General features: G+C 31.5%; 2 protein-coding genes and 1 long non-coding RNA gene across 4 annotated transcripts in view; all 3 read right to left on the bottom strand.

The window, feature by feature from the left end:
- Positions 1-5372: 5372 nt before the first annotated feature.
- HisCl1 (Histamine-gated chloride channel subunit 1) lies at positions 5373-11661 on the bottom strand. 2 transcript variants are annotated; one of them, XM_089710278.1, is made up of 8 exons: positions 11282-11661; positions 10230-10413; positions 9604-9830; positions 9253-9335; positions 8838-8972; positions 8077-8253; positions 7029-7249; positions 5373-6431 (listed from the first exon to the last, which is right to left on the bottom strand). In XM_089710278.1, the coding sequence occupies exons 1-8, from the start codon at positions 11377-11379 to the stop codon at positions 6258-6260; spliced, it is 1299 nt and encodes a 432-aa protein (XP_089566404.1). In that variant the 5' UTR covers positions 11380-11661; the 3' UTR covers positions 5373-6257. The 2 variants fall into 2 exon arrangements, with proteins under 2 accessions (XP_089566404.1, XP_089566405.1); XM_089710279.1 differs by having other exon boundaries at positions 7029-7234.
- A 1598-nt stretch (positions 11662-13259) lies between these two features.
- LOC149477662 (uncharacterized) lies at positions 13260-18154 on the bottom strand. Its single transcript, XM_089710199.1, has 4 exons — positions 17787-18154; positions 16193-17653; positions 15188-15910; positions 13260-14398 (listed from the first exon to the last, which is right to left on the bottom strand). The coding sequence occupies exons 1-4, from the start codon at positions 17857-17859 to the stop codon at positions 13404-13406; spliced, it is 3252 nt and encodes a 1083-aa protein (XP_089566325.1). The 5' UTR covers positions 17860-18154; the 3' UTR covers positions 13260-13403.
- The window catches only part of LOC149477658 (uncharacterized), a 310772-nt gene continuing 301585 nt past the window's right edge, over positions 13260-22446 (bottom strand). The window contains exon 2 of the long non-coding RNA XR_016317553.1: positions 13260-13402. This is a non-coding gene — a long non-coding RNA (uncharacterized LOC149477658). The remainder of the gene's footprint in view (positions 13403-22446) is intronic.

The following is a 22446-nucleotide window of genomic DNA, read 5'->3' as shown; positions in this document are numbered from 1 at the left end:
CCCTCATGCAACAAATCATTTTTAATTGTGTGTATTCTTCAATCTTTCCATTATACTGACCTCTTAAACAATCGCAAATGGTCGATAAGGATGGATAATCCGGTCAATGAACCCCTTTTTACTTTTTTATTGAGTCGTGGCACAGGATGTCTTTTTAAAGAAATGGGTCGAAACAAATTTTCGAATGGAATAAATTTGGGTCAAATATATTTCGGGGTTGATTTATATTGACAGCTACCGCTATTCGCAATTTTCTCCACTTTTCGACTGACGATATATACACGATGTAGTTTTATAAGCTTTTAGCATGCGGATATAAACAAGCGGATTATACATTTTGTTATCTTGAATTATTGCGTTATCTGTGACATATTTGGCGTTTCGCCAATATTGCTGTTGCTAACACAATAATTGTTATTCTTGACAATTCTTTATTTTTATACAGATTGAACTGTGCGCATGATGGCCTTAAAGTCGTCATGATTGTCTTGATTCATACCTACACTCTATTTTAATAGAGTGCTCTACTTTTTTATGTACCAATAACACAACATGTACAAAAATATACAATACGTAAACCATGTTTTCATTCAACTTTGTGGACTTTATATATAAATATTTATGACACAATTTCTTCAACTCCATAGAACATGATTGATTAAACGATTAGAAGAGATAACAATTTAATTAAAATTTCTTTTCAAATAGTGAAATACGACAGTTAATTTCAATTTAGCACAAAGAATACGCCCGCATGACAGCCCTGCTCCGAGATAAAAGGAGCCAAGGCTAGCGAAGGACATTGTTCACATCCGGTGCTCGGCTGCTGTGCGCATGCGTTCACTTTCTTTGGTATATCGTTGTTTGTTTTATATAAAAGTATCGTCAAAATATGTTCAGTCGTTTCGGTGCGGCTTCGTACAGGCGAACAAGGTATTCAACGTAGGAAACAAGAACCTCTAAAGTTTTTAAAATTTGATATTTTATTTGTGTGGAAACAATGACACTATTTTTTTTTCATTCAAGGCATTTTGTCGAAACCAAATAGCAAGCATGATTAATTGATTATCATACCTATTTATACACTTATTTCCCTTATAGACTCCATGACGTCACATTTCACAAAATATTATAATTTTTTCCTTTGCTTTTCATAATATCAGCTAAAGCTGTGTCTAACTGCAAAACTTTCTGAAGGCTGAATTCTTAAGCTTATGACACATTATACTGTGTAGGTATAGTTGCATTTTTTTATAATAAATTAGTGTACTCGTCATTTTCCACTATACATACCTACATATTATGTAGGTATATTATTTAGTCCCTAATTTATCCCACATTTTACAGCACCACGGTCACCCACCAGTAACGTACTTGATTCCTTTGCAATGCCAATGCCACGGGAGAAGAAAGGGGAATACTTGTGGATTAATGGCCGTACTCGATGAAACTGTGTGAGGAAATTGCTCATGAAAAGCCCTTTACTACTCATTGTTTTGATAAATACACGGGTTTTACCGTTTTGGACTTTGACCTTTGGAGTTCTGTTATTTAGATTTTGGAATACAAATTGCCTCCGTATTTCTATGGTACTAATCAATTAATCATATTACTTTGATTAATAATAATACGTTTTATATGTAGTTCTGGGTAAGTATGTTTGCAACTCTTCACGCAAAAACGATGTATCGAATCTGAATGAAATTTGGCACAACTATGGATTATCAATTATGACGCAAATCTTTATACATATAAAATGTCTTTTTATTTTGTAAAAAAAGAGTGTTTTATAGTTATTTATTTTCTATAAAGAACGACCGTTTACATTGACGTCATCGGTACATTGTAGGTACCTACACAAATGTTTCTTAGTTTAATAAAAAACTATGTACGTGTTCGTACAAGAGAAAGAAACTAAATATATAATATGAACTACGTAAGCCTCTGGTTTATAGATGATTTTCATTTATATTTTGCAACAATGGGGAATTAGAATATTTATTAGATGTCTACATATTACACATTACAATGTTATTCCATTTTAATTACGATAAAATATAATTTGCAATCAATCAACCACAAGATAGTTAACCCTATAAAACTGCGTGGGGCCTATAGAGCCCTTATATATCGGAAACTATCTGATAATGCGGGCGACCACCCAGCTGGCCTTCCGGTTAACCCTTGGGTCTAAAACACCCTTATAATTGTAATTTAGTACATATAGAAATATTATAGGTCTGTTTTTATCATAATCTGTATGATAATGGTAGGGAGCTTTTTAGGTACCTAAGCTTATTTACATGTAAGATTATGTCATGTTTTTATCTCGACGAAAACACAGTTCGTGATGAGCAGCAGCTATATCTTACAGTTTGAAGACCAAAACTGAGATTTGTTTTAAGTAAAGTAAGTACGTACTACGTACTTACCAAAAAGTCGTCTCAAGGACAAAGCGTAGCTTTTGTCGATATTTTTGTCCAGACGTCTCCAGAATGTTCGCAAGTTTCGGTTTAAGTGATAGTAAAATTACACTTAAAAAATAATTAAAATAATTAAGTAGGTATACCTACTTCTCTGTTCTTCTGATTTTTTTTATTATATGATCAAATTTTGTTTGTAAAGCATTGAATGTTTTATATGGTTTTATCTTCAAGCTCTACCTAAGCTAGTCCAAAATTACACACTATATAATATACTTGTATACTTGTAAGACAACATTTTGTTTATCGTCTTCATGAGACAGATTCCTGTAACAAAATCGGATGATAATTCATAATACATTCGTAAAACACTTAGAAAATGTAGTTTCATTTTCCGATAGCCTATTTTTTTCCCAAGTCACAAAACAATCTGACAAAACTGCTTCAAACGAGTAAAATTTTCAATTACATCAATAACAGCTATAAATAGCTCTTATCAAAGCGATATTATTAATAAAGATTCTATTATTACGGCCCAATAAATTATATCTCCAGAGATATGGCAATTAATTGACAGAAGGACGGACAGACAGACAGGCGGTGATAACGATTGTTTATATATGGACTTAGAAAGAAATACAGATTTCTTTTAAGACACATTATTAAGTGTCCTAAAAGAAAGTCCATAATAATTTATAACAAGCAAATGAACAAATAAAATTTCTCGATTTTTACTAAGTAGGATTAGATACGAATTATGTATTGTAAATTGTGTTAATAATTAATACATATTGCAATAGGTAATTTATCGTCAAAATTCTGCAAACTTGAGCGAAAATCTGTAGATAATATTATTTTCTTGTTTACTTAGAAATGGTAAACAACCAAATTCCACTACAATCTAGCTGAATCTAGATTTACTTTTACAAGTTCGTTGAACCCGCCGCAAAAATAATGCAAAGATGTGCAAAGCCATAAAAGTCGTTTTAGTACATTTCATAGAAACAAGATATGAGATGAGTGTGGCTAAGTCAGAAGCTACTTAATATAAGTACCTATTATTTATAACTATATTATAGAGATTTGTTCATGGAATTTTATTTGTGGAAATAATGAATCGATGTATTATATCGGCTAAAAAAATTACAATTTAGGTACTTACTTTAAAATAGCTTTTTTTCACCTACGTCCTACAGCTTTTTAAACTCCTATTTTTCTTCTTAGATTATTCAAAATTCTTACTAATAAGAAATCATTCAGTAGATACAAAATAAACTATTACATTTTCTCCGCTTTCTTTTTTATCTTGGACCAAACCTCAGAAAGCAAAGTGGTGGTAAAGTTGTAAAACATTTTATGATTTTAGGCGTTTATGATTCGAAGAAGAAATAGCTTAAAGGGCTCACAATTAAATGAGCTTATAATAACTTTGTGTTTTTTCAGTTCTGCAGTGTAAGGTCGTGTCATCGAATTCCAGAAGAAGATAACACTGTTCGAATCCGTGACCATAAGCTCTACATTCATGTAGGGACAATTTTCTATATTATAAACACTATAATATCTGCTGTACATGACCTTACGTCTTACCCTACGTCCTACATGATTTACTTAAGTAAATTACTCTTATTTCATGATAAATATTGTTCAAGTTAAAATTAAAAGTGTTGGTTTACACATTTAATTTTAACTTGATTGGTTTACACCATTGAGAATTTCATCTAATCCAACAAAAATGTGTTCAAACATATATCACTAGCTGCGCTCCGGGGTTTCAACCGAGTGGCTCCGCTTCTGTTGGTCTTTATAGCGTGATGATAGCCTATAGCCTTCCTCGATAAATGGGCTATCTAACACCGAAAGTATTTTTCAAATTGTACTAGTAGTTCTTGAGATTAGCGCGTTCAAACAAACAAACTCTTCAGCTTTTATTAGTATAGAATCATTATTTCAAATAATCTAAAAATAAAATTTAAAAAATGCATCCGCCATGCACGTCGGGCATCGAATCCCAGATCACGTAGAGTCTAGACGGTGATGTTATATGCAAATGTAAACAATTGTGCGGTTTTCGGGTGTCCACTTCGTATGCGGAGAGGTTAGGATTAAGGGGAAGGTTGTATGAATAATATTGATACATATTATATAAATATATTTTTTGGTCCTAGCTAAAGTAATCTTATATATTTCTGCAAAGTTGTTCCCAAATAAAGCTAAGTAGTAAAATCTGTGCCAATTTCATTGGGATCTAATCCTGATTACCTTTACAAATAATTTTTACTTATCGATTATATTTATGCTGTGGGGTTTGAAAGTCAGTGTGATGAAAGGACAACGCCTTCGTTTGTCCGGGCTTGAGATGGAATTAAAAAAAATAGCCTGAATTAAAATAGATGAAATTATAAATCAATCGTATAGTTTTGAAGTTAAATCGTAGGTACAAAATAACAGTAATTGGAACCTTTCCTCTTTATAATATAACTGTAAATACGTACACTGTAGTTAGATAATTAAACAGTACATATTTTACAACTAGCTCATAGTTTTTAACAATTGTTTTAATTTGCTAAGTTCTAACTTCGCCTTAACGCATCTAAAACAAAGCCTAGTCAAAACAATAATTTAAGCATGCCTAAATTTAGTGTTCGAATATATTTTAGTGTTTAGGTAACCTTGTTAGCAGTCTGGGCCAGACATACAGCCAGACAGACATCGTTACTATGCGAACACTATTTTATATGCATATATGCATGTTTAGGCGACAATTTGGCTGATAAATTATCCATTATCTATATACTAGCTGTGGCCCGCGGTTTCGCCTGCTGATAAAACTATGGACGAAAACTTTAAGCTATTTCTGTTATTTAGAGGTTAATTTGAAAAAAGTAGAGCATTTTGATAGAGCATTTTACGTCTTCAGAACTCTTAGCTTTACCTCGCCCAGTAAAAGATTCATTTTAACGCAATAATACAAATAAATTAATTATAATTGTTTATTAACAACGTAAATAACATTAAGTACAACATTCAAACAGAAAAAGGGTAATGAATTAAGAAAATCACTGTGGGAGCCGTGTTCACTTTTTATGACATTTTTAATGTATGGGGTAACTGTGTTTTATTATTATGCTTTATGTGCACCTTACCATTATCCTTTAAATAAATTGAGATTAAAATTAACAACAAATTTAACAACAAGTTGCCTACGTATTTCAAAGTAATATTTATAAGTATAATTATAAAGTTGATACACATAGTAATTATAATCTTCTCAATTATTAATATTCTTATAATACTTAAAATATAATTAAACATACAATCAACACACGTGTTGAAATAAATATAAGTTTTATATTATTAATCCAGTGAATAAATGAATAATACTGTTGTAAGGAATTAATTTTACAATATCGTTAGATATTATATAAAATAAGCAATAATTAACAATTCAAACTTAATTAGTGTTCTTGTAAAAATAAAAAATGGGACTTTTTGAATAGGTACTATAATAAGTATTTTCAAAGATAATAGTCTAATTATGTTACATGTAGTTTAATTTTCTTATGTGAACTCGTAGAAATAAAATTAAGTATACTAAGATTCCTTGATGGGATTGCCTTATTTTCTTAACGCCTGAACAAATATAAGAGCAATATGCAATTAAATACGATATCATTGAAGAGCAAAATGCAATAATGTTATGAATACACATATACTTTTAACTTGTTATTTCGTGCAACAGGCAACAAAACTTAATTTAAAAACTATTTTTATTTAACCATTAAGCGTCAGTGCGGTAATAATTTTACGATATTTAATAATTATAACTGACAAAAATTACAAAAACGTAGACCAATACACAACATTAAGTATGAAAAAGGAGAAAGGGAAGAAGAATCGCGAGAACCGATCGATGTATACAGCCGTCTCTCTCCCGTTGCAGAACGTGTCGTATTGCGGGAGCGAGGCAGATGTACTTGCGCGAGGGTCCACCGAGTTTGGGAATATGTGCTGGAAATATAGATAATAAAGCGTGTGTGTTTTATTTATAAAACAGGACACATCAGACACAGTTTTATAAAGTTTTGTAGAATTAAACATTACATACATTAGTACAACTCGCAAATATAGGTATTCGACCGCCTCCTTGGTACAGCTGTGGTTGACGCGTAAGCGTAGAACCGAGGGGTCCTGGGTTCGATTCCCGGTGGAGACGAAGAAAAAAAAATGTCTCGGTTTGGCAGGACACAGAAGGCTGATCACTTACTTGTCCCTAAAGAAAATCGATCAGTGAAACAGATGTATGCATAATGCATCTGCCCTTTACCCCACTACGGGGACACGGGACTTCACTTTTTTTATATATATTTCAAGATTGCCAAAAATTATTTAAAAAAAAAATATTTTTCGTACCTGTAGGAAATTGCTACATTGACAAAATATAAACGGAAGATGAAAATATATTAAATTTGGGCCTCGAGAAATACTTAAGAAATAAGACAAATTACAAATTACTTTATTAATATAGACCATAAGAGTATATTGCATATCCTTCTTAGATATTTTTTCCCAATAATTATAATTTACTCCAATATTACATACACTTACTTTAAAAGCGTCCAGATCCCTCGACAAATCTTCATCCGAATACCCTTTCATTGCCTTAGTGGCCACGGGACCCATGTAATTATTGACCACAGCAAATTCGAACAAGGACAGAAAAACAAAAACCGAACAAGATGACATCCAAACATCTATAGCTTTTACATAGGATACCGGTGGTAGGCTCTGCTGTGACTGTGTGTTTTGAGTCGCTGAAATAAACACATCTTAATGCATTGATATAGAAAAAAACCTGTAACGATGGCTTCATAATATAAAGTGAAAAGGAGGTTTTGGCGTAAAATCGTATGTATATAAAATCAATCAATCAGGCTGAAGAGTTTGTTTCAAACAGCTAATTATGAAAAATGCTTCAATTTTTATTAGATACAGTAAAAGTATTGCTTTCATACAGAGATGAAAATTCAAGGAAATATGTATAATACTAGCTGTGTCCCGTGGTTTTACGCTCAGTGCTCCGCTCCTGTTGATCTTAGCGTGATGATAAATAGCCTATAGTCTTCCTCGATAAATGGGCTATCTAACACCGAAAGAATTTTTCAAATCTGACCAGTAGTTCCTAAGATTAGCGCGTTTAAACAAACAAACTCTACAGCTTTATTATATTAAAAATAATATTTAACATAGTATAGAAATATAGATAGATATTGTATGCATGCCTGATGGAGGTATTTATCTGCAATAGAAATGAATAGGCCTGATGATGATGATGATGTTTAAACTTGGTTGAACGCACGCAATCCATAATGCTTATTACGTTTATTATAGAACAGTATTACCCACCATTCATACAAGACTATTTCCTGTTATTATAAGTGGTTGCAATTTTTTGTAAAAGTTATATTTAATTACATTAGTAAATAGTTAAATTATTATGTAAGATGAATAATATAGGTAACTATAACTTTTAGAACATTCCAAAAAAAAATGGTCAGTTTAATAATAGTCGTATTAAATGGCAACACTAACAAAATTTTAATAATCTATTACTTTTTTCTTATATCATTTCTAAATAATAACATAATATATTTACCTAAAGTCAAAAGAGAGGTTACACCCAAGGTAACTCTGGCAGGAATAGCCTCCGGTTTAATCCAGAAGGATATCCAGGACATAACCACGATCAGAGCGGATGGTATATAAGTGTGAAAGAGATGGTAGCCCAGGCGTCTGCGGAGGTTGAATACTACTGCTAGACAGGTGAAGTTGCCTGGAAATATACTGACTGCTAGATGCAGGATAAAAAGACGTGTGTCACTCGGGGACTGCCGCGGTAAAGCTATTGCATGCTATGCCTTCAAGCCACACCTCCGCCCGTCGGAGTGGGGAGCGTGAGGTTTTTTCGATACGGAATTTCTCGATTCGGTCCCCGCGCTCAAGGCCCGCGATAGAAGCTATGCAATCAGCAATAGCTTAAAAATAAATCGATCGTTCTAGAAATCAGTGTAGATATCGTTTTTCGGACAGATATATTATTTTAGCTGTTATGACACTTTTTAGTATCTAGCATTTTTAATAAGGTAGTGATTTAGAAAAATTGGATGATTAGAATAAATGCATTTGATTGTCTCATGACAAATATTGCCTAGCTGTTATAGTATAAACCAAATAATTATTATTGTAACAATTATTCCTGAGACCTAAAGTAGCATCTACTCCCGAACTATATTATTATAGTAAAAATATACTACAGGAAATTTTAGATAATTAAGACTCGTTATCAAGTCCAATAAAACATGTATTATTGTAAAGGGTACGTACACAAATAACTCAGTTAATTTAGTAATACTTTACCTGTGGAATACTCAATGGTGCAATCCGAAGTATAGTTATTGGATATATCCAACTGCGGCAGTTCGATGTCCGGGTTGACAACCAACGGGTCAGTTAGGTTCCAAATGAACACTAGGTCGTGGACTGTGTGCGATACTATAAGAGATTTTTTTAATTTCTCAATTAAGACTTGGTGTTTATTTTTTACAGTTGAAAGACATTTCGATCATTTTGAGAAAATATTTAAGAATAATATATAAATAATATGGAGTATAAGTTTCATTTTAATTCTAAGCAAGACGTTAATTTGAAATTAATTTTACTATTAAAAGGGAGACTTATAAAAAGAACATATTTCAGGGCACGATAATGGATTTTGTAATACCTAACTTACAATAACAAACCTAGGAGAAATAAAAACGCACAAATTACTTACAGCTTTCGATCATCATGGAACAACTCTGGGTGTCATGGGGGTAAGATTCAAACTTCATTGCGCACGACAATACTAGGGTTAATCTGAAAATCATGGATTACAAACATAATCTTTAGTATCGAGGCATACAAAACAAGCTGCATAAACATTTGCAAATGAAAAAAGTTCCTAGATCATTACCGCAACGCCATCTAGTCGCAAAGCGAGCAAAGCTATATTACAAAGTTTGAAGAAGTAGGAAACTAGACTGATATAAATACGAGGCATATTTTTAAATACGTTCATAAAAGCACACATTACAAATACGTTTCACATTATCAGTAAGTAATTATCCAGTAATATTGAACTTACTTTGCCATATACAGAAGCGTTTTATCATGATACAACCATAAATAATGATTGGGTATGCTCATTTCATGAAATGTAACTTTCTTCGCGTTCTTGAAGAAGCAATCTGGTCTCCAGATGTTGTTGAGCCAGGCTACATCCAGAATACGGTATTCTTCGTGCATGTTTTCTGGCAAACGGAGACGCGGGTCCCGCCACGATTGTGCCAGAAATATGTCTGCTACGTATGTCTGGAAAAATTGAAATAATGTAATTGGAATTTCATCACACTAACGATAGTATATAATCATAATGTAGATAATATGTTACGTTCAGGAATCAATTTTGGAATAAATTGAAAGAAAAAATAGTTTACGTGTCGTGATTGCAGTAAAGGATCGAAATAGCGGAATTCGTATTATGGCTATCAATATCAATTACAATCATAGAAAGACCACATATTAAATTCGTGTCGTGGTCGACATGCTATTCAACCCTAAGATTCAACCACAACGCATTAGGTAGGTACCTATGTGCAATGAAAAAAAGGCCATGACGCGATCTTAACATTACCAAATCACGATGGATATGTACCTTTATATTTCTTGAAACGATTTTAAATTGTTTCTCTTACAGAATTTGAAACTCACCATACTCTCTTCATTAATAGAATCCAAGGACAACACAGTAACATGGAAATACACAATAGTTGGCTCCCCCAGGAGTTTCGGAGCTCGATTCTTATCATAGTACTTCGCTTTGACAGGCAATATGTCGCGTAACGACAGGCTGGTTTCTCCTTTCAACTCCATCTCTTGATATGATGAGTTTGCTCTGAAAGTTTTATTAGATATTTACACGATTTTATATAGTTAGGTCTCCCACGATAGGTAGGTAAGTGGACAATAAATACCAAGTATAAGGACCAGTTTCACGATGTGCTGATAAGTCATTTTTATATTTTCATACAATATTTGTGATTTTAAAGGACGAATATGCAAAACAAAACTAAAAAACTAAACAAAACTAGGACTTCTCAAACTGGGTACGTTCCTGAAAACGAAGGTTCTCAATGTGCAGCGTATAGCGTACCTAGCGAATTTATTTTTCTAATGCTTCTATTAAACAAATAGGCCAAGGCTCGTGTATTTACAAGTACAAAAAGATTAACAGTCGATAAATATGTGCATTTAAGGGGAAAATTGTCACACTTTAGTTTCTAGGGCAGCGAATTTGAAGGTCGTAAAATTGGATTAAAATAACAGCATAATATGTGCGCTACCCTTGAATAATAAGACGTGTAGCTGCTATACTTAGTTGTTTTCTATTTTACAATTTATCAAGTCAAGGATTCGGATGTATTATGCCCTGGCTACTATTATTTATGACTAGGTAACGCTGGACAGAAAATAGGAACAAAAACATCGTCCGAACCGAATATAGATCTCTCAAGAAAAATACTCCATTTAACATCTATAAAGTAATAATAGCTGTTAGATATGGCATTGAAAGAGGTGCAATATTAATATCGTTATTCTGTAGTATTTTATTCAGCTACCTTCCTTCAGACAAGCATATATAACTAATTAATAAAAAAAGTTTATGGTTTGTGCAGTCCACATAGGTAGCCACATATACCACTCTTTATTAATTAACCCAGGAAGTAATAAATCTAAATGATATAACATAAAGAAATACTTACAAGAAACTGACAGCGGCCTGCACCCTCCCAGCACTAGATATTCGCAGTAAGAACAGGAGCATTGAGGAAAACGCATACACGTCCACTTTGAGTTTCATTGTACACCTAAATCTACACTATTTTCACACTACAACACTTAGCAAGTGCTCGTCAGCTTTGCAACATGACGCCGATCAAAATCCTTTATTAAATTTTCTTTTACATGCCATATTTGTAAGAGAAGTCGTATGAGCCCGAGTAATCCTTTTATGAAATCATGCACTTCGAATTATAAGCAAATTATAACTTTCACAGTATAAGAAACACGTCTTGAAAAGTAGTTGAAGAGCGAAGTTAATATTACTCTATGTAGAGAGGGTTTAGATATGCTAATTACCTCTCGATATTGATAATTTACAATAAAAAATGAATACGATTGTTTTATGATGAAGTCACTAGATATTCGTAGTATTAATATAGGTATACTAACTAATATATGGGTAACAGCAGTATAAATATTGTACTGATTTGGTAACAGCTTTTTTCAAAACAAAGTATTATATGATAATTTGCCTACCGTCACAAAAATATACCCACTAAAACCGCACAAAACTGTGAAAAGCTCAGATCAATTTAATCGATTGAAAGTACCCAATGAACCATGGGAAATACTAAATACCTTATCCTACACAGCACTCGCACAAACAAGAGAGATTCTAAAATAAACGGCGACTACACTGGCCTCAAAGTATACCACTCGATGGCGACTTAAACACAGATAGCATTGCTAAGGCTTCTTTATGTAACATACGACATTTTAATACAAGCTGAATGGAGTTTATGATAATATACAATGTGTGAATTATATTAGGTTCAATTAGAAAGACTTCCTCATATAAGAGGCTTTGAAAACCTTTGCTTATAGATTTCCCCGATGGTTTTCTGGGCTTTCAGTTTATTCAGGGAATATTTTTCTTAACCTCGTTCTCAATATAGTTCCACGTGGTAATAACATTATCACGCAAACATTTATAATGATTTGTAATAAGCTTTATTAAAAGGAATGAGAACAAGGTTCTAAAGAAGAATAGGTATTTGAGGTAGAGAAGGCCTATTGAAATATGTACAAAATAATTTAAGATTTCCGGTTTTAAAATTTTACATAATGTTATAATCGTTTTATAGTTGACTAATTTATTGTTACCTAGCTTGACCTAGCGGCTTCGCTTGTGTTGTTCAATCTTTGTTTCATAATTTAATAAACAGTTTCAAGCAGTTGCTTTTTTATAAAGTTTCGTTCAAATTAAAGCATTATTGGGTATGTTTTTATCAAAAGCCAAGGCAGATGTATATCAGTGAACTATTGGAGAACATACATGATATTTTAGTGTTAAAACAAGAGCCAAAAATTGACAGAATTTCAATTCTTAAAATATTCAATACCGATTATAAAAATGACCTAGCTGATCTTTTTAGACCCAGCAACACATGTCTCCTGATACACATTGATATTGCCTATTTCAGAAATAAAATTATAAGTATCTATTTAATTATTATTGAAGATAACAGGATTAAAGCCGACCTTGTGCCACATGGTACGGATGACAAATACCGACCAAGTAAATTGTATAGAATAATCGAATGACTGCGTGTAATCTCTATTTTTTGCGTGGTATGCTTATTAAATTTATCCTGCAGTATTTAATAGGTGTAATATAATACTTGACCTTATTTGAAACGGTTACTTCCTATATAATGGTCACATTTCTTTACGAAATAGGTAGAAAATGCGAATTTCTTTAAATCATGACATGCATAATTGTGTACGAGCTGTCCGAAAATTGTGTTAATTTTAGTAAGTGCCCTAATATGGATAGATTTTTCTCTGAATCAAATACAAGATTTAACTATTTAAAAAATAGACAAAAGATTAACTTTTTGAAAAGATATTATAACCAATATAACTTTGCGGGATACTTATTAAATTATCATAAGGCTATTTACTTAATTTAAAATTATTTGCTTTTATTTATAATAACAATTAAATAATATTTACAAGCACATGTAATATTACCGCAGTAAGCAATCCACGCTTGAGTTTCACCAATCATAATTCATATTTCAAAATGTTCATAAATTTCCCTTACTCACTGACACTCTTCTTTCCTGTACCATAAATCCTCTGGCACAGATTATAAAATCTCCACTCTTCTAACTCTTCTGGTCTCTCCTTCACCATAGTCCGATACTGCGACCTTACTTCCATCATCTTTTTAGAACAGACTAAAGGACTTTTCTTCAAAATATCGGAAGCCTCCATCCATAAATAACTTCTAACAAACTTGGGATTCTTGAATTTATCCAAATGCGCCAAATACCACGTTAACAACCGCTCCGTTTCAATATCCGTCCAAGTTTCTTCTAAATTATCTTCCGAAGATATATTCTTGCTATCTTGCAAATTCTCCCTCAGTTCATTTTCCTTAATCAATATCTCTTCTAAAATACCCCTGAATGGTGTTTCTAGACCGTTTTTAAATGATTGCTTCAAGTAATTTATTTTAGTAAATACTACATTCACAGGTTCTGATAGATATGTGGCCAATTCAGACCAAAGATATTTCTTCTCAAATTTAGGGTTGATGAAGTCTTCTAAATTTTGCAAGTAGTATGTCAAAGCTTGCTCCACTTTGCTGTCATTTAATTGTACATCTTTGTAAACCTTTTTTTCTTCTAAATCATTATCTTTCCTCAATTTTAATATCGGCTTTAGAGCTAAAATTTTCTGCATTAATTTGTAATATGGAGAAGATTCGGAAGGATCATTTTTGTGGCGATTTTTAAGTAAAAGATACATTTTTCTGCACGCAGCAGGGGTTTTGTCGTCCATTTTATTTGCTATTTCAGTCCACATATCATTTCGGTTGATTTCTTGGTTTTCGTGCGATTTTAAATACTTCAAGTATTGTATGAGCAGTCGGGTTTTTGATCGTTTATTCCATACTTTAGATGAGTTTGACATTTTGATTACTTCAGTTTCTATAACCTCCTCTTCCTCTTCTTTTTTCTGGTATATAAATTGCGCTTGACTCATGTCTCCCCCCTCAGGTATTACAATGATACATTGAAAATCGTCATCTGAAAATAATAAATTTAGGTTTTATTTAATTGCAAATATTGATAACTGAACATAAATTATTTAATTTTCAACTTCAAACCTAATACAATAGACAAAACACATGGTGGCCCTTACTTTTTTTTCAGTAGCTTTAACTTTTATACCTTCTCGTCTTATAGTATGATAGAACTAATAAAACAGTGCCTTTTTCAATATAGTTGCAAAAAATATTGTTAATATAAAAATATTGTGCCGTGTAGTGTTTATAGTCACTACATTCCAAAGCATTCTAATCACCTATTATTTTCTACATGTAATTTAAGATATCAAAATTATACTTTAAGCAATTTTTAAAAAGTTAATGCAATACTATATAAGTCACAACTATTATTGTAAAATAAGAACAACACATTAGTAAATCTATACTAATATTCCAAAGCTGAAGAGTTTGTTTGTTTGAACGCGCTAATCTCAGGAACTACTGGTTAGATTTGAAAAATTCTTTCGGTGTTAGATAGCCCATGTATCGAGGAAGGCTATAGGTTATATATCATCACGCTAAGACCAACAGGAGCGGAGCAATGCGGGTGAAACTGCGGAGCACAGCTAGTCTTATATATAAAAATGAATCGCAAAATGTGTTGGTAAGCGCATAACTCGAGAACGGCTGAACCGATTTCGATAATTCTTTTTTTATTATATTCCTTGAAGTACGAGGATGGTTCTTATGTAGAGAAAACGTAAACATGTACCACGGGCGAAGCCGGGGCGGACCGCTAGTATCCTATAAATATATATTTTATACTTACCATCCGGTACTTCAGATTTAATATTCATGTACTGTTCTTCATCTATCTCCATACCCTCAACTTCAGACTTCTGATTATTGTTATATATCTCATCCATAATATTAAAATATTTCCATGATACCTTTACATCTGGATTATTTGCCTTCATTGTCTTCAATTTCCTGTATGATTTACGTAACTCTATAAATTTCTCTGAACAACTATTCTCGGTCCTGCCAATTTCATTAGCCAAGTTGGTCCATTTGGATTTGTTTTCAACATCTTTGTCAAGTTCGTTAAAATTATTTGCGAAATAGTTGATTAACTTTCTAATATCTTTAGGAGACCAATCTTCGATCTTGAGTTTCGCCTTTATAGCTCTGTATCCGAATATTTTCTTGCATAGAGCGTAATAAGGCCACATAACTGGCATTTCTGGTTTATTAATTTCCCTTTGAATATAATTCGTGTACACTTGTTTGAAGTTCCTAAACCTGTGTGCACATTCTGTGGCTGTTATGCCTATCTGTTTTGCTAACGCCTCCCAGAGTAATAATTTTTTGTAATTGTTTGAGGTGAACTTGTCTTTGTTTTTGAGGTAATATTCTAGTATTTTGTAGGCTTTTGCGTCACCGCTTCGTCGTTTGGAGCGTAATGTGAAGCCTCTTTCGTCATAGGACACTTCATCATCAGAGCGATTGTCTCTATCTTTATCATCAAATTCCTTGATATGGATTTTCTTAACTGGAATAATATATGAAAAGAAAAATATTAATAAATCTAAATTAAATAATTCAATTCACATGATATTCAAATCAAAATTATATAAATAAAAGTATGAGATAAAATCAAAATACACCATGCTAGAGAACATATAAAAACACATTATTTTAAGTAACCATTATTAAAATACAAGGAGCAGGCTAAACAAAATCATTTTAGTGTGAGAATTTTTAAATAATTTTATAAAATAGTATGTATTAAAGGCAGGAACCGTATTGTCATTAGTAAATAAGTGACACATACCTCCAATTTTTCCTGAATCAGCTTGTTGTTTATTAGATTTTTCATATCCAGCTAACAAATTAACATCCATGCCGTAATCAAAGATTCTATCAAACAAATCTATATAACACCAATCTATTTGCATTTCTGGGTCTTCCTTTTTGTCATCCAATATTGTTTTATACAAGGAAGTCAAATTATCCCATTGCTTTCTACATTCTACAACACTACAACCCAGTTTCTTAGCAACTGTTGCCCAACAAACATAATAACATACAGGATCTTTGACCATATTAATATTATCATAAATATACTGCACCAATACATTGAGTCTTTCCATTTGCCAATCTTCAGAGAAATAGCTTTTGCGTGGTTGATCCAACTCTACTTGTGTTTCTTTAGCAATTATATTGTCTAATATTATTTCGAGTGGAACACGACCAGTTAAGTCATACGCACCTTCAATAAGTTTATCGAAATGTGCATTTTTTAATTCTAGAAATTTCTCCATACAACAATCTGGCTTTTTATCCAGCAATCGACCAACTTCATGCCACAAAAAGCTATTAGGTATTGTGGGATCTTGAAAGTCTTTAAAGCAGTCATAATAATATTTAGCTAGGAATGTAATTTCTGTTGTGTTCCATGAATTTTTATCTACAGTATCTACCTGAATAGTTAACAGTTTGGGAGAAAACTTCTTTTGAAATTCTTCATCATTTTCATAAATTTCATCAAAAATGTGCATGTATGGCCAATTTACACTGGCGCTTCCAACCTCCAGTCTTTTATACAGCATTTTAACATAATGTTGTTTAAAGTTCAAGAAGCGCTTGTGCCAATAATCCACATCTTTCTCGCCCATGTCAAATGCAATTTTTTCCCAAACTGACTTTTGGTTGACATTGCTTAAATGGTAAGTTTTGTATTGTAAATAGAGCCTCAACATTTTTTCCACATTAGCATCAGCTGAAGTCTTTCTTATATTGGTTTTATTTTCATTTGTATTTTCAATGACCTCTGGCTTGCTTTCTGTTACATTTAGGTATGAGTCTGCTGAATTTTCATCCTGAAAGGCCTGGTGGCACAGATTATAAAACTGCCACTGTATATTCTTTCCCTTTAGCTTTTCTAAATGTATTTGATAATATTTATCTCTAATTGAGCGCAGTTTATACTCACATGAAAGAGGTTGCTTACCGAGCAGCATTGTTTTACAGGCGACAGTCCATAGATGTTTCTTTTTTGTGGTACCACTACGGAATGTTTCTTTATTATCTAGATAGAAAACAATTAGCCGTCTAATCTCTTCATCTAGCCACTGTTCTGTGGCCAACTGTTCACTTGCTTGCGCCAAGTCAAGTTCGTCAGCTGATTCACTCTCTCCTGTGTCTTCGATTACATATTTAGTTTCTGAAAGCATTTGAATATCTTCTTGCTGGTCGCTCTCTACAATGCCTGCATTGGACACATCATTACTTTCTGCAAAACAAATGTCAACGGTTGTTACTTCTAAATAAACTTCTAAATTAAACTTCTAGATAATTTTTAAATTGTGGTATCGACCATCATTACATTTATTGTGTCTTGAGTAATAGATAAGGTTATCACTTACCATCCACATAAAACAAAAGAATGTCTCCATTAGGTTGAATTTCACTTTTAATTACAATTTGTTCCATATCCATTGTAAAAGATCTTTATTTTCCTTTAGTATTACTCAAAAAACTGTTCGGATGAAAAAGGAATAAATCTTAAAATCTGATGTTTGAACTATATTATACGTACGAATGTATTGACAGTTTGGTAATATTTATTCACAATAAATATTTCGTAAAGTAATTAGATAGCCGGTTATTGAGTAAAGTTTACAAAATAATAATAAATACAAAACAATATTTTGACAGTGGCGGCAAAATGTTCAGAAAATCGGAAACAATGATTCACATTTTACAACAGCCGACAGCGCAGCAATGCTTTACATACGCCATTTTACTCAAAAATCATAGATAATGTAGATTGTAGACTTTATAGAGATGCATGATTTTTATAATAAAAATATACTAAACATGCATGTTAATATGTTACCTAGTTTTGTATAGAATTTCAAATTATTGAAGGATTTGTAGGAATGAAAGTAAAAAAAAACATGACGCGTTTTTGCGTTTTTGTAAGCCAACCATGGAAATTAAGATGGAAATATATATTTCCGTAAAGCATTTATTTTCCAATTTCCACATGTTTCTTATTCCGCTGACTGACTGGGCACTGGCTGACAATAATTATTAACTTTAAGAAAAAAAAAACGATATACATAATAATTCCTTTTTTCTAAATTCAAATTCCGAAAACAATTCCATAGGAAAAAAAAGGTCTTCGATAGACGACGATATGTAACTGGTAGAAGGGTAGAGTAGTCGCAGAAATCAGAAGGGCAAAATTAAAAGAAGTGCCAGAAAACATTATAGAAAGCCAGAGAAGGTAAGAATTAAGAAATTAACATTTTCTATTAATAAAGCGACATGATTACGTCATCTTCTAATTTGATTTTAACATTAAATTTTAATTGATTAATATTTAAACGTGACGCAATTCACTTCGTGAACTTTAGCGTTCTTTATATTGGGGCACGGAGGTGTGGCTTGAAGGCTTGCAATAGCTTTACCGCGGCAGTCCCCGAGTGCCATATCTACCGACTACGGTCTACGTCTTTTTTTTGAAAGTTTCGAGACTAATTATTACAGTAGTTACCTAAATAATTAATTATAATAAGTACCTACCTCACTAAAAATTATATAAGAGGCCAAATGGGAGCACATCTCTGGGCCACATTACTTATTTTTTGTACTCGATAATTTTTGAAAGAAACAACGGTGATGTATTTTGAATAACTTATCGAAGTTTAACTTCTTTTTGCGCGTTGAGAGTAAAATCTCAAGATCACCTCATGAGAATAGCGCGACCGTCATGTCATAGAGTAAGGCGAAGATTTTATTAGTACCTATATAGGTAATGTTTGAATTTTGCCAAAGAAGTTTCACTTCTGACACGTGTGCTCGGCATACACGCTCTTTTTTATCGGGCTCTTATCTTTCCATTTCGTGTAAGTATTTAAGGCAGAATAAATAAAACTATGTTGGTAGTCAATATATAATTTTTATTCACTTACACAAAATTAAATCAACATTCATCAGTCAACAAAGATTTTTGGAACTAAACGCACAATAAATTTTTTTAAATAAAAATATAATGAGCAGAAGTTCCTGCTACTGAAATAAAAGATTTAGGTTCATTTTGAACTTTACTCCTATACAGGGTGTCCCACTATTGGTATACTAAGCGCGAAGGGACTTGTAGTTTTGCATATACTGATCACGTAAAAAATACTTATATGTACAACAAAATTACACCAAAAAATGTTTGCTAAATTTTTCCTGAAAATCCATGTTTTCTTCTGTAACTACGCGCAGCCGGCATATACCGCTTCGCTAATGTGAGCATTTTGTCTATGAAAACATGATCTTAAACGATAGGTCACGAGCTGGTAGCAAATCTGGGCGGGTTGCTTGTTATGGGTGTACACATAGAGTTTTAATAATTCATCTAATTGAAAAAAAAATGCAGCTGGAATTTTATAAGTATTTTTTACGTACTTAGCGTATGCAAAACTATAACCTCCTTTCAGCTTAGTATACCAACAGTGGGACATCCTGTATAATATGGAGTAAAGTTCAAAATGAACTAGGTATATCAAATTGCAAGAATAAAGAAGAATAAATAACAATAATATAATAATAAAATAGGAATTCAATAATTATCACTTACCTTTAGCATTATTATAATAATATATTGGATAACAAAAATTTAACCAATTTTAAATAACATAATATGTGAAAATTCTACATTTTATGTAAATTTTTTATTTGATATTTATATCAGATTACTTTAATGCAAAACAATCGTTTCTAAAATATTTTATATTGGATATTATTTATGATGTCAATATTTATTATTACAATATGTAGTAAGACTTCTCAATGAAAGATAGTAACATAAATTATATTTACTTTTAAAAGAGTAAAATTAAAAATAATTGTCTACTTAACATGTAAATTCATTATACCTTTATTTTACTTTTGTTACTTTTGTTAGACATTAAAAAAATCTTGTAAAATAATACTTTTTATTTGTACAGGTGCGATATGCAAGACCTAATCGACTTTTTTCTTAGAGCGTTGGTAATGCTCTAAGAATTTTTTGTATTATCTTTCTGTAACAGTATTTCTTATTTTCCATGTCTTTATTACTTTTTACGATTTACTCTCAAGTTTTAACATAATGCAAAATAAGCAGGATTTCTAAAACCATAATATTGGTTATGTGGTTACCTTTTAAACATGTTTTAAATATGTATTACAAATGTATAAAAATTCCAAACAAATATATTAATATTTCACACATCATTCATATACTATCTAAATACGACAAGATACATACTTAAGCATTTTATTTAAAAAATGAACCCTACTTTTACCGATTAGCTATAAATCAAATTTATTTTATATCTTTAAAAATATAAAAACTTTTTCACATATACTTACTAATATTACATCCTATACGTTATAATTATAAATGAATTAACTGAACAGAGCCGAAGGGAGGTGGTGAGGTTCTTTTTCCTCAAAAATGGTACAAACCCATTTTTTGAGGAAAAAGAACCTGCTTTATTAGAGTCTGGCAACACCACTACCTTACAATGCATACTCTAGGTAATTAGTATCATCCATACTCGAAAGATATAAAAATATCTCGTCTCTGTTCAGCTTTTTCACTCATGTTATTATATTATGAAATAAATATATTATTTAATTTAATTATAACATTTAATCTTAAACTTGACTTATGCACACACGAAAGCTCTTAAACATTAAATTGGAATTATCAATAGATTATGCTTTTATTTATTTGTATCAACAAAAATATAAAACTGGAATAAATAAAATATTTTTAAAACAATAACAAATGTTATTAAGATATATTAAAATAAGAGATTTAAGTACATATTGCACATTTCCTTTAATGCAAGTCTACTTCTGGTTAGATATTTTTTTATATTCGTTAAATTGTTTAAAATAAAAATTATAATTATTAAAAGAGAATCATTTGCGGCCAACGCCTATCTAATAGCAAAGCTTGCTTATATCATGGACCAATATAATTAATATATTGGTCCATGCTTATATTCATTCTTTTAAAATTACACCATGTAATTTAAGAAGTTATATTTTATGCTATCTAACTCCCTTTTATAGAAGACATTTGCGACACCTAGTGCTATTATTTTTAGACTTCGATTTCAAAGAGGGTAAAAAGATGATAATACTCAGTTCAAACTAATTAAAAAATGGTCTAGTTACAGAGAAGACAAGCAAGGCCTATGAAATTATTCTGTTACGTTTTTTAGAGGTTTTACACTCTATTTACTATCTATATTCTATGATATTGAATATTTAAAGAGACTAGAAACTATTTGATTTTTGGCACAGATACGATGATACATTTATTTCTGTACTATAATGTATTTAAATTAAATTTAAAATAATTATTACAATGTATACTGTAAGTTGTTTACACAAGCGAAAGCAACACAACATTCAAGGATATATTTTGTACAAACATTTGGTTCTTATTTATCTAAATTTGTGACGTCTGTTTTAATACTATCTGAAATAAATAAAAGTTTAAAATGGTAAAATTTCAATGTATAGGTACATTGGAATTTACCTGAAATAGAATTTATTCAAGAAGAGTTTTAAGCACATGATTAATTTTCTTTTGAATAAATTAAATATATATAATATTAATATATTTAATTTATTCAAACATTTACATAAGTATAACCTTTAAATACAATATCTCCATTTCTTGTAAAATTTTTCAATTTCTATTCGAATAACTCAATTTGAGCGAGCTATCCGCGACTCGTTTTAAGCGAAAATGCTTGAAAGCGCTCACAATGAGTTTAAAACACGCTCAAAAGTGCTCAAAACGTACTAATAGGAATTCAATAAATAACTGTCAAACTTTAAATGCATTATTTACTTATATTTGGCTAAAAAAATGAATAATTTTTTTCATAGTTGATAGGACGGATGCCCTGTATTGTCCATTTTAGTTTAGATGTTTGTTCGCTCATAGTGTTGATAATAAAAAGAGAAATAATATATTTTCCTACATTTTTAGGAATTCAAACTCAAAACATTTTGAAAATTATA

The sequence above is a fragment of the Colias philodice genome, chromosome 24 (assembly GCF_061535455.1).
Source record: "Colias philodice isolate Cphi_HAF_F1 chromosome 24, ilColPhil1 Martin Lab GWU primary, whole genome shotgun sequence".
Classification (NCBI taxonomy): Eukaryota; Metazoa; Arthropoda; class Insecta; order Lepidoptera; family Pieridae; genus Colias; species Colias philodice.
Note: the sequence above shows the minus strand (reverse complement) of the source record. Positions and strands in the feature narration are given on the sequence as shown.

Coding starts and splice junctions, on each gene's coding strand:
- HisCl1 (XM_089710278.1), bottom strand. CDS start 11,379: ATGAAACTCAAAGTGGACGTGTATGCGTTTTCCTCAATGCTCCTGTTC. Junction 9,831..10,229: donor CTATTAATGAAGAGAGTATG/GTGAGTTTCAAA, acceptor CAATTTTTCCAG/ACATACGTAGCAGACATATT. Junction 7,250..8,076: donor AACCTCTCTTTTGACTTTAG/GTAAATATATTA, acceptor CAATGCATTAAG/ATGTGTTTATTTCAGCGACT.
- LOC149477662 (XM_089710199.1), bottom strand. CDS start 17,859: ATGGATATGGAACAAATTGTAATTAAAAGTGAAATTCAACCTAATGGA. Junction 15,911..16,192: donor TGATTCAGGAAAAATTGGAG/GTATGTGTCACT, acceptor ATATTATTCCAG/TTAAGAAAATCCATATCAAG. Junction 14,399..15,187: donor TAAATCTGAAGTACCGGATG/GTAAGTATAAAA, acceptor TATTATTTTCAG/ATGACGATTTTCAATGTATC.